This window comes from Ammospiza nelsoni, chromosome Z (assembly GCF_027579445.1).
Source record: "Ammospiza nelsoni isolate bAmmNel1 chromosome Z, bAmmNel1.pri, whole genome shotgun sequence".
Lineage (NCBI taxonomy): Eukaryota > Metazoa > Chordata > Aves > Passeriformes > Passerellidae > Ammospiza > Ammospiza nelsoni.
In genome coordinates, this window is record NC_080669.1 from 35,415,863 (window position 1) to 35,432,502 (window position 16,640).

Genomic DNA, 16,640 nt, shown 5'->3' on the forward strand with positions numbered 1-16,640 from the left:
TTTTACTCAGATTTCTCAAGGAAACAGCCAAACATTTTATTTGGATTTTCTAACCAGAAGTGAACCAAAAAGTCAAGTGGTATAATTTCTGACCAATCTTACAGCAAATATTTTGTCTTGATCCTCTTTTGTAATGCATCATCTATTTGGGGATTGTAATAAGGATGCTACAGTGAAATGGCCAAGCAATATGTTAATAGGAAGAGATAGGTATGGCTGTATTACATGATGAAGTAGTCAATATGTGCCTTATGTCCACTGTAGTGACTTCTGAAATAACCCATTTTTCAACAGATCTGCTGTGAATTAGAAGAATGTCAGAATCCTTGTTTGGAGCTGAATCCTCTAGAATGTGAATGTGACCAAATTCTCATTTATCATCAAGAAAATTCTTCGGTGACCTGCGATCAAATTTTTCTTCTAATTAAGGAAGTTATAAATAGAAGGCAACCAGAAATGGTATCAAACAGTAGAACTTCTTCTACTGAAGCTGTTGCTGGAAGTGCTCCACTTTCACAAGGATCTTCTGGTATTATGGAGTTATATGGTTCTGATGTAGAACCACAGCCCAGTTCTGCCAATTTTATAGAAAATCCTCAAGATCTAAATGGATCTGTGCAAGCCCACATTGATGTTAATGTAGACCTTGTAAGTCCAGACAGTGGCTTGGCTACCATTAGAAGCAGCCGGTCTTCCAAGGAGAGTTCTGTTTTTCTTAGTGATGACAGCCCTGTTGCAGAAGGGGCTGCTTCACATCACAGTCTTCTGCCTGGCTTTGATTCCTACAGCCCTATTCCTGAAGGAGCAGTAGCTGAAGAGCAAAAGTCTCAGTCAGGAAGCAATAGCGATAATTTTGATCTTTTCAATTTTGATCTAGCGCCCATGGTTACAGCTCCATCTGAGTCATCTTCTCGTTCTGTGGATTGTTCCCCAGCAGATGACTATTTTCTCAATAGTGATTCCTCAGAAGGGCATCAGCTCACTCTGAAGAAAAAACTTGATGAGACAAACCTCTTAGAAAATGCTACAGTAAAGTATTCAACTGACTTAGTCACGACAAAAATTGAGGAAGACAATCTGGCTGAATTTGATGAGAATCCAGGAGGAATGTGTGAGAAAACTTCAAGTTTGATTGATTTTGTTGAAGGTGATTCTTCTTCACCAGAAGCGTTGAAATCTGCTGATTCAAAAATTCCACCAACTCCTATGAATAGTCTTGTAGATACTTCACCACTGGATAATGGGCAGCCTTTAATTTTCTCACAAGATGTCATAAAAAAAATTAATGAAATAGAGGGCACAAATTACTCTCCTTCTCGTGTTAGATATGGCAGCTGGTGGGATGGCTTTGATCTAGATTCCAGAAATGCTGATGCATGGAGTTCAAGTGAACAGGAATCTGTATTTCAGAGTCCTGTCTTATGGAAAGATTCTAAAGAAAGTCCTTTGCTACGAGAACATACTGATAGAAGAGCCTCAGATTCTGTGTTCCTCCAAAAACAGCCAAAGCAAATGGAATATATGAAAGCAGGTCTATGGGATAATCAGTTTAAAGAAGATAATTGGAACCATGAGAATCAAGAGAAAAACAGTGAACATTCATGTTTGCAAACTGCTTCTTTAGATGAGACAAAGCAAGAAGTGGAGACCTTTACAGACCTGTGGAAGGTCAGCCAACCAACACCTGTGATGTCAGATGCATGGTGTAGCGGTGAAGGACAAGGTAGGCAGCTAGCTGGAGGCTCTTACAAAATCTGGACTGAGTTTGATGAAGGAAATGCTGGTAAATCCTCAGAAGATGTATGGAACATGCCCAAACTAGATAGAGAGTTAAAATCAGTGAATATTCCTGAGGAATGGGCTGTATCAAAAACAGGTTTATCAGATTCTTCAGAAATCACAGTGGACAATGAAATTGAAAATCCAGAAGTCTGGGATAAAGGAAGGTATTGTTCAATAGAAGATCATGGAAAATCTGAAAATAGAACTTTTGTTTTCAACAATATGCAAAATAATGCCAAGCCAAACATGGAGGAAAAACCTTTATTTGGTGATCCTAAACATAGACCAAAACAATTTGAAAATATAGATACCTGGAATATGTATGATAAAAACATCAGAAAAGAAGTAACAGAAGTAGTGGTGCCCTGGGAGGACACCTTCTTATATAAAAACTCGGATCTTAGTTCATCAAATATAGCGGAAGATTTAGTTGTTTCTCCACCAGACACCAATTATTCAACATCTGATTCATATATATCACCTACATATGTGGAAGATGAAAGAGAAAATGAGGACAAGGATTTTGATGAAGGAGCGGTTACTGGTAAATTCATGAACACAAACTTGGCTGAGTCAAAAGTACTTGAGAAATCAACTAAGGAACCGTTATCTCCTAACAATATGCCCTTTTCAAATACTAGAAGTACAGATATCTGGAACACTCCCCTAAATAATATCACCCAGTTAAAAGAAAGAAATTCTGAAATGCCAGTTCTTTCTGCTTCTGCTAAACCTTGCCCTTATTCAGAACAAACAGCTGATCTATGTTTTTCAACTGAAACATGTAGCAGTGAAAATAACTTTCCTGTATCTGAAAGCAAAAGAGTAATACCGGCATATAATCAAACAGTGAATGACTTATCGCCATCACGGAATGAATTAAATACTGGACAGAGAGCAGCTGACGAGGCAGAAGCAGTGGGCAGTGTTCCTGTAGAAGACACAAACACCTCTGCGCCAACTTCGGAAAATGAGAATGGTTTGGATCTGAACATATGTGACTTAGGGAGTGAGATACTTAGTAAGAATGCAGCACAAACCACTGCCAGTATTGATGAAGAGCTGGGTGTTCAGGATTCCGTGCACCAGCTGGACTCGTGGGGTTTACAGAGTGAGCAGGGTTGTGAGGAAAGCTGGGATAATGCCACTGTCATCGCTAAGGAAGGAGAAGAACGTAAGAGAACACATGTGACAAGTGGGCAGCAGATGATTGATGACATTTGTAATAAACCAGTGCAAGAGGGCAATGAATCTTCAGGTAAAAGAGATTTGGAAGAAAATGGACCAACAACTGAAGTTGCCACCTCCCCAGAAAAACGGAGAAATAGTGTTAGTTTGGAAGTATTAATCACAGAGAATGTGTCATTTTCCAATCAAAGTAAACCAGTTAACCAGGAAGAGAGAAGGGACATGTTGCAGAACAGTTTAGAATCTTCAAGTATTTCTGAAGGAGGCAGAGATTATGAATTTTTGGATGACCTCTTACCACAAAATTACAATTATAGTGAAATGTCACAGCTGCTTTCTGAGGAAGCTGGAAAAGAGGCTACAGTGACAGAGGATGCAGCAAGTCCCAAGATGGAAAGTACTTCTGAAAGTTCTCATAAGGGTAGTGATAATCCTGAGAATAATTCTGCTAAAATACCTGGAAGCTCAGGTGTCTGGGATGACTCTGGAAATAATAGTAGTGGCCAAGCCATATCAATTCCTTTGATGGATAAACCACAAGAACCTCTGGGAGAAGGGCAAGAATGCTTACATGAAGTGACTCCTAACCTTCCAGACATTTGTAATTCTGATTTACTATCTTTTAAAAATAGCTTAGAACTGATGAAGACCAATGAAAATTCTTTCACAGATGAGTTTAAGAAAAATCCTTCTGGATTTGTTAGTGTTCCTGATATTACACATGTGTCTGTGGTGGAAAATTCATTTTCACTTGAAATAGCTTCTGGGAGAAATGAAAACTCTGAAAATGTAGAACCTGCTACTAATCTTTGTGGAGAACCATTTGCAGTGCTTAATGACAATTTTCCCCAAACTGCTTGGGATTCACAGCCATGTGAAGATTTGCAGTCTCCTGGAACAAGTCCTGAGGCAAGCGAAGTCCTTGAAATAGCAAATACCACAAGCAGTCTTTCAAAAGATACACAGATCAAAAGCTATTTGGAAGAAGATAATATGTGGAGTAATTCAATAAATTATTATACACACTCAAGTGGAACAAGTCCTGACTTAAGTGATACATCTGTGAATGTGTGGGGAGATCTTCCAGTTGCTAGTCATCATGAAAGAAGCAGGGATGTGTGGGAGATGAAAAATAATAAAAATCTTGCGGATTCCTTTAAAAAGCAGGAATTTGGGAATGAATATGAAGAAGGATTTGAAACAAGTGGTGAAGAGAACAAAGTTCCTAAAAGCTTAGATTTTTGGAATGCCCATGTAGATGATGATACTGTATCTTCTTTATCAAGTCCTGACGTAAATGAGGATTCAGAGAATTCAGAGGCATGTCCAGAACTGATTAATGAAGATTCAGTGTGTGAAAACAAACAGCACAAAGCAGCTGAAAATGAAGAGGATTATGACCAGTCCAATGCAACGAGTCCTGAAGCTAATGAAGACAGTTTAGGTGCAAAAACTAAGGTGGGAGAGAACGTCCTTGTAAGCACCTTCAGTGAAAATTCTGAAACAATTGAAGCCGAAAAGATATTGCAGGAGGATGGGTCTGTTGGCTTTATTGATCATACTCAACCTACTACTGGCCCCTGTGAAACACTTGATGAAGTAACTCAGGTGAGTAGTTTCAATGAAAAAGCAGATAGTGGGGAAGACTCATATTTGTATCAAGTGAATGAAGATCCTGCATTGACTTCTGCTGCTGGCGATAAAGAAGAGCATTCTTCAAAAGCTGTAGATAGGTGGAGTATGTCATTGGAAGCTGATTCAAGAACTAATCCAAAATCCACAGTAGGAACATCTGATTTTCTAGATAACAGTTCAGATTGGTGGAGTTCACAACCTTGTGAAGAAAAGCAATTGGAAGATCAGTATTCTGGTTCACGTCACTCTGTAACAAATCATCTAGGAAATAGTAAAGAGTACTCCTGTGGCTTACCTTCACAAGATGAAGAACTAACAGAAGTACATTTCACAGATACAAGTAATGATGAAAATCTACCTGCCCCCCTGTACGCTGATGAAAAAGAAAACGAAAGACTAGTACAATCTATCAATAGTCCTGATGGTCAGATAAATGAAGACACTTCACAGTTCAATCGATTTGATTCTTTCACACTGGATAAAAAAGAAAGGGAGTTGATAGAGCAGTTGTTTTCTACAGATCAGGAAAATCAACTGACTCCACAAAACTCTTTTTCAGATGAGGAACAAGCTATACCAGTTGAAGTAATCACTGTACTGGATCTACCAAAAGACAATGAGGAAAATGCAAGTCTCACTCCTCAAGAACAGCAGGAAGACAAGTGTGAAAGAGTAGAAGCGCACAACTCCATGCCAGGTGCTTTCACTGTAGAAGACTTATCTTTTGAAATGGCAGAAAAGTCAAGCCCAGAATGGAATATATTTGTTCCCCAAACTGCACTTATCCCAGATATTTTACAGGATAACACACAAAGAAGTAATCAGCAGTTTTCAGTGGAACCTGACCTGTGGACTAATGCTGAGGAGATTGTCACTTTGAAATCAGATGGTGAAAATCCTGATATTTTAAGTCACTGTGACCAAGACAATGGTTCAGAGTCATCAAGCAGTCCTGATGTGTGCCAGGAATATGGAGTTAAGCATGCCTCTATCCCATCTTCTCAGGCTGCAGTGGAGCCTGAAGACAAAGACAGTCAGCCAATTCATACAAAATCAAATGTGAATAAAGAGGCAGATTTTGACTCGAAGTGTCAGTTAGTAATGCAGAATGAGATGCACTCTGAAAATGGTAGCCCCCAGGACTATGAGCCAGTAAAGGCCAGTGAATTCTATCAGCGTATCTCTTCAAATCCTCAGGAGCCTCCTGAATTTGCAATTCCAGAAGAATACAGTCTAGAAAATAAGCTGGTTTTTGACCCTGTTGAGTCAACTGAAATTGCCAGTGAAGTTATAAAAGTGACATCCTTAGATGTGAAAGACATGTTCCATGGAAGTTTCACTAATGCAAGCCATCAAGGAGCACCAACTGATACAGCTCAAATAGTGACCTCTCAAATGCCTTTGCTTCCCATGGATTTCAGTCAACCTGACAGGGAAGAACAAAGCTTAATAGAAATTAGTGCCTTGGGTGAAGTTGTAAAATATTCTGGTATTGATGATACAGCAATAACAGGTGTTGAGCTAGATAGGTCAGAAGAATGTGTGGATGACTCTGACACAGGGATAGAACATAGTATAAGGGACGCCTCAGTGACTAATGGCCTAGGAGGCACGTGTGGTGGAATGAACATACTGACACTGCTAGGCAGTGAGGCAGCAGAAGGGAAGTCAGAGGATGAACGGACACTCTTTCCCAAGTCCTTTCTACCTGGTGGTAATGAAGGTGATGAATCTGATTCAAATAATGAGCTGTTTGATGACACAGCAAAAGAATATGAAGCTGTAATAGAAAATTATGTTCCTGTGCTTAAGGAGATACCCAATGACCAATCACCAATGGTGTGTACTCCTCCATCCTCTGCATCTTTCGATGCTGAACCCTCTGGCAGCAGTGAGAATGCAAACGGTGAGCTCTTGTTACAGCAGCCATTTTACGACCGTGTTTCTTTGGAAAAACAATTGCCACTGCCGGCTCCTCTGGAAGGTGCAGAGGGCATCCTGATGACTGAACATAAGGTGTCTGAGATATCCACAGAGTGTCTTGAGGAAAATCGCACCTCAGTACTATCGCTCTCCCTGGCTGAAGTAACTCCCCCACATTCTGATTTCTTGACAGGAAAATCTGAAAAAGAAACAACCGATCCTGAGTCACCACAAGGTGGAGATAGAAGATCATGTGATGGTAAGAAAATCTGCTTTCCAGGGCAAATACATAGAACAGAGAAAGGAGGAAGTATTTCTATGAAGCCTAAGAGGAGGAGGCTTTGAGTGAAGTGAGAAGTTTGTGTGTCTCCCGAATGTGCAGAACATTATTGCGGAAAGAGCTCTAGTGTCATTCTCTCAGATGATGCCTTCCTTGAGAGGCTACCTGGAACAGAGGTTAGACAGAGCTAAAGGAATAAAGTAGGTATTTATTAAAATGCCTTCAAAGGATGCATCTTGGGCAGTACAAGAGCCCAGCTGTGGCTGCACCCAAGATGGATCCAAAATGTACAACTGGTCACTTGTTTTCACAATGTAAAAATTTTTGGTCCATTTAATATTGGGGTTAATTGTCCACTTACAGCTTCAGGTTATGAAGTCCTATCCACTCCTCTCCTCAGTTTGCTGTTGTTGACATTTTTTGGGCCTGAGGCTGTAACAGTGTCCTTGGTTTTCAGGCTGGAAAAGGATTGTTTTGTCTAACTGAGCTGTGAAGAGAACTTGCAGACACTGTATATGGAGTTCAGAGTTGTATACTAATGCACTACAGAATCTGGAAAATATGAAAGCTAAAACTTTAGGCATCACAGGCAATCTAAAGCTTTTGAACACTGAAGTAGTAATATAATTTCTGTTGTTTGTACAGGGCCTAGCCTATGGGACACTGAATTGTTTGTGCCTTGGCGATGATTGCCGTGTTAATGTGTAACCTTTAACAATAATGATGGTAATGATGTTATAAAATTCAAGTACACATTAACAGAGCAAAGCAAAATGAAAAGAGCTTTATCTCACAGTACTGATTAAAGCATACTATGGTGACTAAATCAGTAATTCAGAAATTAAAAAGAGTTTCTCTTTGCCTGTTCTTTTAGAAGCTGTCACTGACTCCCTACTTTGTAGAGAAGAAAAGCTGAGAAATTCCCACAAGAGCCTTGAACTGGAAAGTACAGACAGTAAAGAAGATGTGAAGATGCAGGTGCTCCCACCTTCACTGGAGATGGATTACATCCTTGTTACTGAGGAAGAAAAAACACCTGCAACAAATGATACCATTGAAAGAAGCAGAATTAATTTTGCATTTCAAGAATCTCATGAAGACTTTTCACCAGGCTCCTTGGATGCTTTTCAGGCGATATCCATTTCAAATGAAAGCAAAGATCATCTTGTTAGTGGGACTGAATGGGACACTGCTCACTTAGAAGAGAAAAATCCTTCTGCTGTGCATCAGAAGATGGATGGTGAAAGGAAATCACAGGAAAGCTGTGGGCAAGATGACGGTTGGATTATATTGGGACAAAATGAAATAAGTGGCATATCACCTGAAGAAATTTCTGCCAAGACAGAGATGCCAGAATCAGGGTCCGGACATCCTGGTGAAGAACTGGCATCTGTTGTAGCACAGGAAATGATTCTTGACACTTGGACAGAATTTCAGGTAGAAACTCCCCTTCAGAAATCTTTTGAACATGAAAGCTGTTCTCCTTCAGATGGTCTGGCTGCTGAGAATGTGAGTTCAGGCATTGCAGGAACATCAGAGTTGCAGGTAGTTTGTGGTGATAGCACATGGGAAGCAAATTCTCAACAGAGGCTTGGGAATAATGTAGCAACAGCGCAAGAAATGAAGGAGGAAATGGTTCTTCTCAGCAGTGACAGAGAATTGAGTCAAAAATCAGGGTAAGTAAAAAGCAACCTATTTTCTTTCAAAAGTCATCTGTTCATTTGTTACTTATGCCATTGAGGTGTGTGCCATTATGTATAGATGGCAAGACTTTCAAGTCTGAAATACGCAAAGTATTATTTAACTATCAGTGTATTACTTCCTTTCTGTAAACAGATTGTTGGTTCTTTGTCGCTTGATATGAGCCAAATTAGGGTTGTTTTGCAATTGACTTAAAGGTTACGTTCTTGCAGGAATAAATCTGTCTTCCTTCTGTGAAGTCCCACTGATTGTGTTACCTACTTTTAAATATGAAACAGTATATGGCCAGGGTATACAGGCCCAAGCCAGGTACTGATGAGATTGTGGAGGGATTGAAGTGAACTACTATCTCTGCCCAATGCGAAACTGTTGAGAAGGAAGAAAGGAGGAAGTCAAGGCCCAGAGTCAGAAAAACATGCTGCTTGTAGAGGAAGGAAAAGCATGAAAGAAAGTTGTGATTTTTGTGATTATTTTCAAGCTCTAGTCAGAGCAGAGGAGCATTTATGACTGTTGGAAGTGAACTGGTGATTGAAGCAGATTGAGTGAGTATGTGTGGACCTGCTTTTGGGTGGACATGCAGTCTCTGTGCTGGCAGTATTCCTCCTGCCAAGTGACTCTGCTGTGCCATCAGATGGGGTGAGGGGTGGCCCTCCTGACGCCATTTACTGCAGTGTATTGGAGAGGGTGCTTCTGTTGTTGACCTCTCTTCCTTTGCAAACAGCAGGCTACCATCAAGGGACAGAGGAATTTTCAGAAGTGTTAACAGAAGACGAGTACTCATCAGACCTGTAGAGCCTAAAGTAAACCAAATATCAAGTGCTTGACATTGAAACTAGCCAAAGTATGGTGGGTTGGCACAACATTTCTGTCACACCCACTCCTCTCAGCTTCTAAATTCCATGCCAGAAGGAAAAGTGTCAATTTTGAAATTTCCTATAAAAGAGAAATCTGAGAGAAGCCAAACAAGCAAAATTTCCAAGTAGCTGTTTTGTGTCCATGTTCTTGTGTGGAAGCATGGCTGAGGATCTGCAAATCTAGGAAAAGGAGATGTCCTTTGACCTGGAGGTGCTTTGTTTGTTAGCCCTGGAAGCCATTTTCTGGTGTTACCCCTGCAGGGTTTCACTGGGAGTTAATTAAAAACAACTAATTTCAATTAGGAAATATTCTTTCTTGACAAACCATACATTTCTAGTAAAAAATCTTAAAATCGTGAAATGCCTACCAGTTCTGCTCACAGCCAGTAATGACTAGGACAGAAAACAGGAAGAGCTGTTTAGAGGTGCTGGCTAGTTGCAGGCTTGCAAATCTGACATGAAGAAATCGTCTGTTATTTCCTCTGTCTCCTATAAAGCATTTTAAATTAAAACCAGGCAGATGCTGGCCCAGTCTAAGTCATACTGATTAATTACATGCAGGCAGCATCCTAGGGATTTGACTTGTCATACTTAATTCCCATGATGTAGAGAGGGAAAGAAAACTCTAGATACCTAATTTAGAATGATTTTTAAGTAAACCAGCACATTTTCAACTTGAGATAACTTTGATGCAGATAACTCTTAGACACCTCAGGAAGAAAATCTGATTTTTGAACTTAGACTGGTACTAGAAAAAACATTTATATGCTATAAATTTATATGGGTGGGTAAACATCTTATTGCTATAAATTGCTATATCCATTTTGAGAACTCTGCTGTTTTTTAGGAGCTTTGGCAAATCCTGAAGTACTACTCAACAATAGTTCACACTGGAATTTTGCATGCAGTACATTCATTATTCTTAGAACTTAGTGTATTTGCTTGGGGTAATTCCCACATTAAAATCCAAAACTGGAACATGTTAATGTTCTTGTGTTTTCAATAAAAATTTAAATGCATGATGGAATGTGGTGCATCCTGCAAGAAAAAGATAAAATAATTCTTAGTATAGAATATATGTCATCACTATAGCTTCTAGTTTAGTCTTTTCTCTTGTCTTACTTAGAAGTTGTTTAACACTAAATGCCTTTTAAGTCAATAGCAGTGGCTAAGTCTGTCCTTTACACTACTAATACTGATGCCCAGAAAAGCAAAGTAACTAACTTATTGAGCTTCCACATTGACAATTGATTGTGGGAACATGGAACCAGTAAAATATACCTTTGCTTTGGGTTTAAGTTTTCCTGTTCGATTTTTTCTTGGTAAGTTGTAAACTTTAATGGAAGTTTCTTCCAGCATTAATTTTATTAAAAGTAATAAATCCTCTTCTGTGAGGATTTTGTATGTAATAGAGATTGCTTTTGCAATGTGTTTTTCCCCTCAGTTTCCTCTCTGCTTGGTAGCTGATATTCAATAAACTTGTAGTAAGCTTATTTCTCTGGTCAGTTAGGTAAAGACTTCAGGCTTCCTAGGAGAACAGGCATAGCCATCCCTGTGCATGCCCACAGCATGATCGCAGAGGCCCCTTGATTCCTTTGAAACCAAAGCAAACACACAAAAAAATACTATGATGATACACATACGGGAATCATTATTTCTAGATGATATGCCCGTTTAATGAGAGCTGTTACATAAACAGATGAAAAACTAGCAACTGACATGGTAGAAGTGTGTAATTAGAACTGCTTTCTTAATGTGTTTAATTGACAGTTTTAAAACCAGAAGTTCCTTCTTAAAACATAACTCAGTATGCAGCTTTTGACTTTTTAGTCTGAAATAAACTTCATGGCCAGTGAAGTTTAAAATAATGTGATGCAGCAGAGCTGCCAGTCTGTGGAGGTTAGTGAAGGAATACTGGTGTTACCACATGAGAGAAGGAACTAAGACTTTTCTGATTGTTGCAGTACAATTTCTGGAAGGCACCTGATGTTGCTAGTCATCAGGCTCTGAGTCCGCCAAAGATTTACATCAAAGTAGGATGAAAAGAAACTCTTTAGTGTGAGGGTGGTGAGGCACTGGAACAGGTTGCCCACAATAGCTGTGAATGCTCCATCCTTGGAAGTGTGCAGAGCCAGGCTGGATGGGGCACTGAGCAACCTGATGTAGTGGCAAGTATCCCTTCCCCAGTCAAGTGGGCTGGAACCAAGTGATCTTTGAGGTTCCTTCCAAACCCAAATCATTCTGTGGTTCTATCATCTTAGAAAAATAAAGAAATTTATCATTTGTATTCGAACTCAAACCCAGCCAATGAACAGCTGAATTAATTTATGAAGGCACTTAGTAGATGTCTTATAATCCCTTTTATATCCATATGCCCCTGTTTAGGGAAAAAAATAAAAGGTTCCTACATGTACTGTGCTGAAGTAAGTTCCTTTTGTAGTGGAATAAGGGTCTGTGAAGGATGCAGTTTGCATTGTTTTCTGCTTACATCCAGCAGATGTCTGCCACTTCTTCTAATAAAATTGCCTGTTACAGAGAAGGGATGTTGGAACTCTGATGGCTGAAAACTTCAAGCTTTCTGAATTTAAGGGTGCCAAGTAAAAACCTTGTTTGACCTGACACCTTGGAAAAGGCTTCAAAAATTGAGTGACAGCACAGAAACTGTTTGTGTGTAGTTTGGATAGTATTATGTGATCTCACTGGGTGACAAAACTTGGATCTGGGATTTTAGTATATGATGATATATGGGAGCCAAGATGGAGAATTTTGCGTGTGGGTTAGTTATCTTTTTTGCACTTTCTTCTTCCTTCTTCTTCATGAATCCGGGTGGTTTTCTCTGACTGGGTGAAAGATGTCTGCGTTGTGGGTTTCGGGTGATCATAATTGGGTTAGAAGCATAAATAATATGAACTATTTATTGGATAATTGGGACTTAAATAGCCTTGAATAGACACCACTTTAACTCACTTTCTTGACTTGTTAGAGAGAGCTCACATCTCCTGAGTTTATGATAGATAAGGATAATAAACTTCAGACTCAGACTTCAAAAACAACGTCTCCTTAGATTTATTTGCCCTGACCTTGGAGCAAGAAAGAGCCTGGTATTCCAACACAGAGGGAATTAAGGTTTTTGCAACAGAAAGCATTAACAAAAACTAGAATGAGGAAGTGCCTTAAAATCTATGTTTGCTAGTCACTGCCCTTCATCCCAATGTGACACATATCAACTCTCAAAGGTGTTTTAAAGAAGTCTATGGCTAGGGGTGAAGTTCTTCCATCCTCTCCTGTTCTATTTCTGCAAGGAAAAGCTTCAGCAGGGAGTGAAGAATAAGGCTATTTACTGGTATTAAAACACTGGAGAAAAGACATCAGCTTGTCTCAGAAATACACAAACACCGAAAGTAACAAACCCTAGAGCTTCTTTGGACTCCTAAAAAAAGTAAAAAAGATTTGGTAGCTCATTACTAAGGTCAGTCTTTCTGGAAAGGAAATGCCTTTTTATACAGCATGTTAGGTGGGCAGGATTACATACTTTGCTGCTGCTGGCTGGAGGTGTGCCAGCAGTAAAATTTAGGAAGATGGGAGGTAATTTTGTGCTTGATAGAAGGTGTCTTGTCTTACAGAGCTATATGAAGGTTGGTGGTGATAAATTGGTCAGGAGGCAGAGGGAGAACGCTGCAGATGGCTATGCTAGTTTTTACCAGCATATTCCTCAGAGTATTTTAGTGGCTGTGTATACCAGATCATTCTTGCTTTTAGGTTTGTTGTAGGACAGTATTATCCTTTTCCTTATTAGAAGGAGTTAGAAAGAGCTGAATAAAATACTATTAAATGATGTATTGACTTGAGGTACAAGAAGCAGTGAGAACACTAGACATAAGAACAGAGATATTTTGAAAGTTTGATGAAGAGCTTAGAAAACTGGTGGGAAAACTAAGCAGAAAACAAATTTCCTTTGAAGAACTACCACAATGTATTTAACCTGCTAGAATAAGACTTCAAAAGAAAGCTTCATTTATCATTTAGCATTTTCTCAAAGTAACAGGAATAATTATTTTCTGCTCACATGTATAATGATGTTTTGGAAAAGATAGTTCTTCCACTGCCTCTCTATGAAATATCCCTCTTTGACCACTACCATACTGCTGGCTATTAAAATTGCCCAGTAGAGGAAGCAATCCAGTGTTTTATTAATAGAAAAGCCTGCTTTCATCACACTCCCCTGTGCTTGCCAGTGAATAAAGATAATCAAATTTAATTAAAGAAAAATATGTGTTACAAGATTAATAAGAATTCTGGGATGACTCTGCTGTCTTTGTGACTTAGCCAAATACAAATAAATCTCAAAGCTGTTAATTATTTGAGTCAATATCATGCAAATACTGAAATTAAATACTGACAGAGTGGTACCCAGGAAGAAATTCACATTGATTCCAGTGACTAAAGATTTCACCAAATATTTTCTCAAAATGTCTCTTCTGTCATCCCAAAGCTAGAATAAGGCAGTGAATTAGAGATGCCAGGGATGCCAGTTATTCTTCTTTGGGCACAGCCAGGGATGCTGTATATAGCTTAAAGACTTGAAAATCTTGTTGCTGTCAGAAAAAAATAAGGTAACATTTACTTCCCTTTGAATACCTATTTCCTTTTTTTCTTGGAAACCTGCGGGGCTGCCATCTTTCACTTCTATCAGGATTGTTTATTAATTGGCCAGATCCACTGGAAAGGAGTTCCAGGCACTCTGGGGACCAGGAGTGTTGGTTCAGTTATGTTTCCAGCTCCTGCTGACCTACAAAATTATGGACTTGAAATGGGAATTGAACTTAGGTCTCCCACTTGGCAGCACAAAGTGCGACATTTGACTTAACACAAAGACCATGCTTGAAAGGTTAAAATCAAACATGTAAGTAACGGAGCAACAACTGAGAGGGTTGCATGTAGGAAGGTACTGATGATCTCATTTTTGTAAAAAACAGGTTTAATATTTACATGGCAAATATCAAGACCTTTATAAAAACCTGCTAAGAGGAAAAGAACAGCACTTCACTGGCTGAAAAACAACTTCAAAAGAGAAAAAAACCACAACTTATTATTATTTACTAATTGTACTGGAATTTTAATTAAATTGTGAGATTGGCCTGATAGAGCCACTTTCTTAAAGCAAGAAGACTTGGACTTTGTTAGTATGGTTTAGCGGTTTGATGAAAAAATCTCTCACTATTAAAAGCACCACTGTTTTTTGACCTAATTAATTATAGATTTCAATCAGTGTGATCAATGACAAGAGACTTTAGCCTGAAGTGTTAACAAGCTTTGAAACCTTAACCCTGTTCACACAGACCTGACTTTGGCAGTGAGCCTCGGTTAGGTAAGTGGTCCCAGCAGAGCATCTGCTAGGGATGAGTTGTCCATGAGCTGGTTCTGGCCTTTGCACAGCGAAGGGCACCATGGGGAAATGTTGTGCCAGCAAGGGACTGGACACTGAAAGACACAGCAGGGGCTGATGATGCTGCTGGGTGACCCCAGAATTTTGCACGCACAGACTGTGAGGGCATAAAAGCCCAGAGATTGCTGTGTTCGGGTCCTTCCTCAGAGGCACCCAGCTCAAGCTGTTCTTTTGTTGTTGCACCATGATTAGGTTATTTTAAGGGTTGAGACTGTGCTATGGAAAGCGTGGGGTTGCACCAGTGAGGAAACCTGGTCTGACCGTGTGAGTGTGGGGTCCCAGCTCAGGTGCTGTGAGTGTGACTGCCAGAATGGCTCCTGCGTGGTCAGACAGGGAAGCTTCTTCAATAGCATCCTAAAATCTAAAAAATATTCTGTGGCACTCTGCACGTGGAGAATTAAGACCTTGTTTTCTGCCACATTACTGATTTCTCAGCTTCACTGTAATCTTGCTACCAATGACTTCTATTGTACATAAATACTTCATAACTTTATTTCCTAGATACAGGAAGTCCGGGAGTTATGGACTTTAGGGTCCATGATTAATGGTTATGGACTTTTGATTTTAAGTGAAATAAATCTTGGCCAGTTGAAAAAGTGCAAGAAACATCACCATCACTGGAAATTTTACGTACACCTAGGTGACAGAAACATCAAAGATGACATGTCTGCAGCACTGTCCTCTTTGGAAGTGTATTTTCTTATTGGTGATGATTTTTAAATTTCTTGAAATGCTTTGTGTTTATCTGTTTTCCTTTAAAATACCATCTAGGAATGACTTACCAGGACATGTGTGGCAGATAATGACCCCTTTCTCTGTAGGATTACTAATACCATGAAGTACAAGGTGGGAGCCACTGAATTGTAATATACACTATGCTGTAGCTGTGCATGGAGCTGTACTGAAAAGAGAAAATTAGGTTAGGCTTTTCTTTGTTTTTGACTGTTTCTGGCTAAGCAGTCTGATGTGAAATCTTCTCCAGTTGTCATTGTTTTCCAGGAGGATCTGTGCAATATGAAGAGGGAAACCAGATGAAGGTTAGGCTGTCTTAGGGTCTATTGCCTTGCTGTGGGGACTTGTTTTGCATTTGGAGAGGAACCTGGATTTTTTAGGGACCCTGCTCACAGTAGATTTTTATAAAATGAGACTGTGAGACTGCACTGCCTGGGAAGAAGTATCCTTTCTTTCTGTAAGAAGTACAATCAGGACCACAGGCTGTGGGCATTGTTTCCTGCTGCACGTAGTTTGTGTTTTCAGAATCTGCCGTGCCTTCTGAACTGGTGGTTGTTGGTGTTTTGGTTTTTTTTGTTTAAATTTGCTCCTGCATTCCCATTGCTAAATTGCAAACTGAAAAAATTATGCAAACCATGTCTGAATGTGCACGTACTCTATAGCCATCAATGCAAACAGAAATGAGGGCTGAGATAAGTTGGATCCAAAGGAACTTTTGTCATGCAGTCGCAGCATAAGCTTTCCTCAGGCAGTGAAATGAAGCAGCAGGGAGCTTTTTTGCTGCCGCCGGCTCACTCACTACATCAAAGTTTGATGATGTTCCGACGAAGCGCCACAGGGAATGTGAAAAAGAATTGTAATTTTCACGGCGGAAGCACAGCTCTGCTTTCATTGAAGTGCGCCTGTAAGCAAAGCCCAGTAGCTGCTGTGTGAAGGCAGGTGATCACCCTTATTTAGCAGTACCACTACCCACGTGACAAGAAAATGGTGGAGGATCTGTATTCCTAGTAAACTGCTAGGGAACGAGGGATGCTGAAGTGCAGCAGTGAAGCATCTTTACTGTTTTTGCAGCAGAGAGGCCTTTTCGAGTCTTCAGAAG

General features: G+C 39.7%; 1 protein-coding gene across 3 annotated transcripts in view; it reads left to right on the forward strand.

The window, feature by feature from the left end:
* The window catches only part of PRUNE2 (prune homolog 2 with BCH domain), a 103,092-nt gene that overhangs the window by 47,881 nt on the left and 38,571 nt on the right, over positions 1 to 16,640 (forward strand). For 2 of the 3 annotated variants that reach the window (XM_059491885.1, XM_059491884.1), the window contains 2 exons: positions 295 to 6,787; positions 7,683 to 8,484. In XM_059491885.1, the coding sequence (XP_059347868.1) occupies positions 295 to 6,787; positions 7,683 to 8,484 (7,295 nt within the window). Of the gene's footprint in view, positions 1 to 294; positions 6,788 to 7,682; positions 8,485 to 16,513 lie in introns of those variants that run through there. The other variant, XM_059491886.1, reaches the window with a different exon arrangement.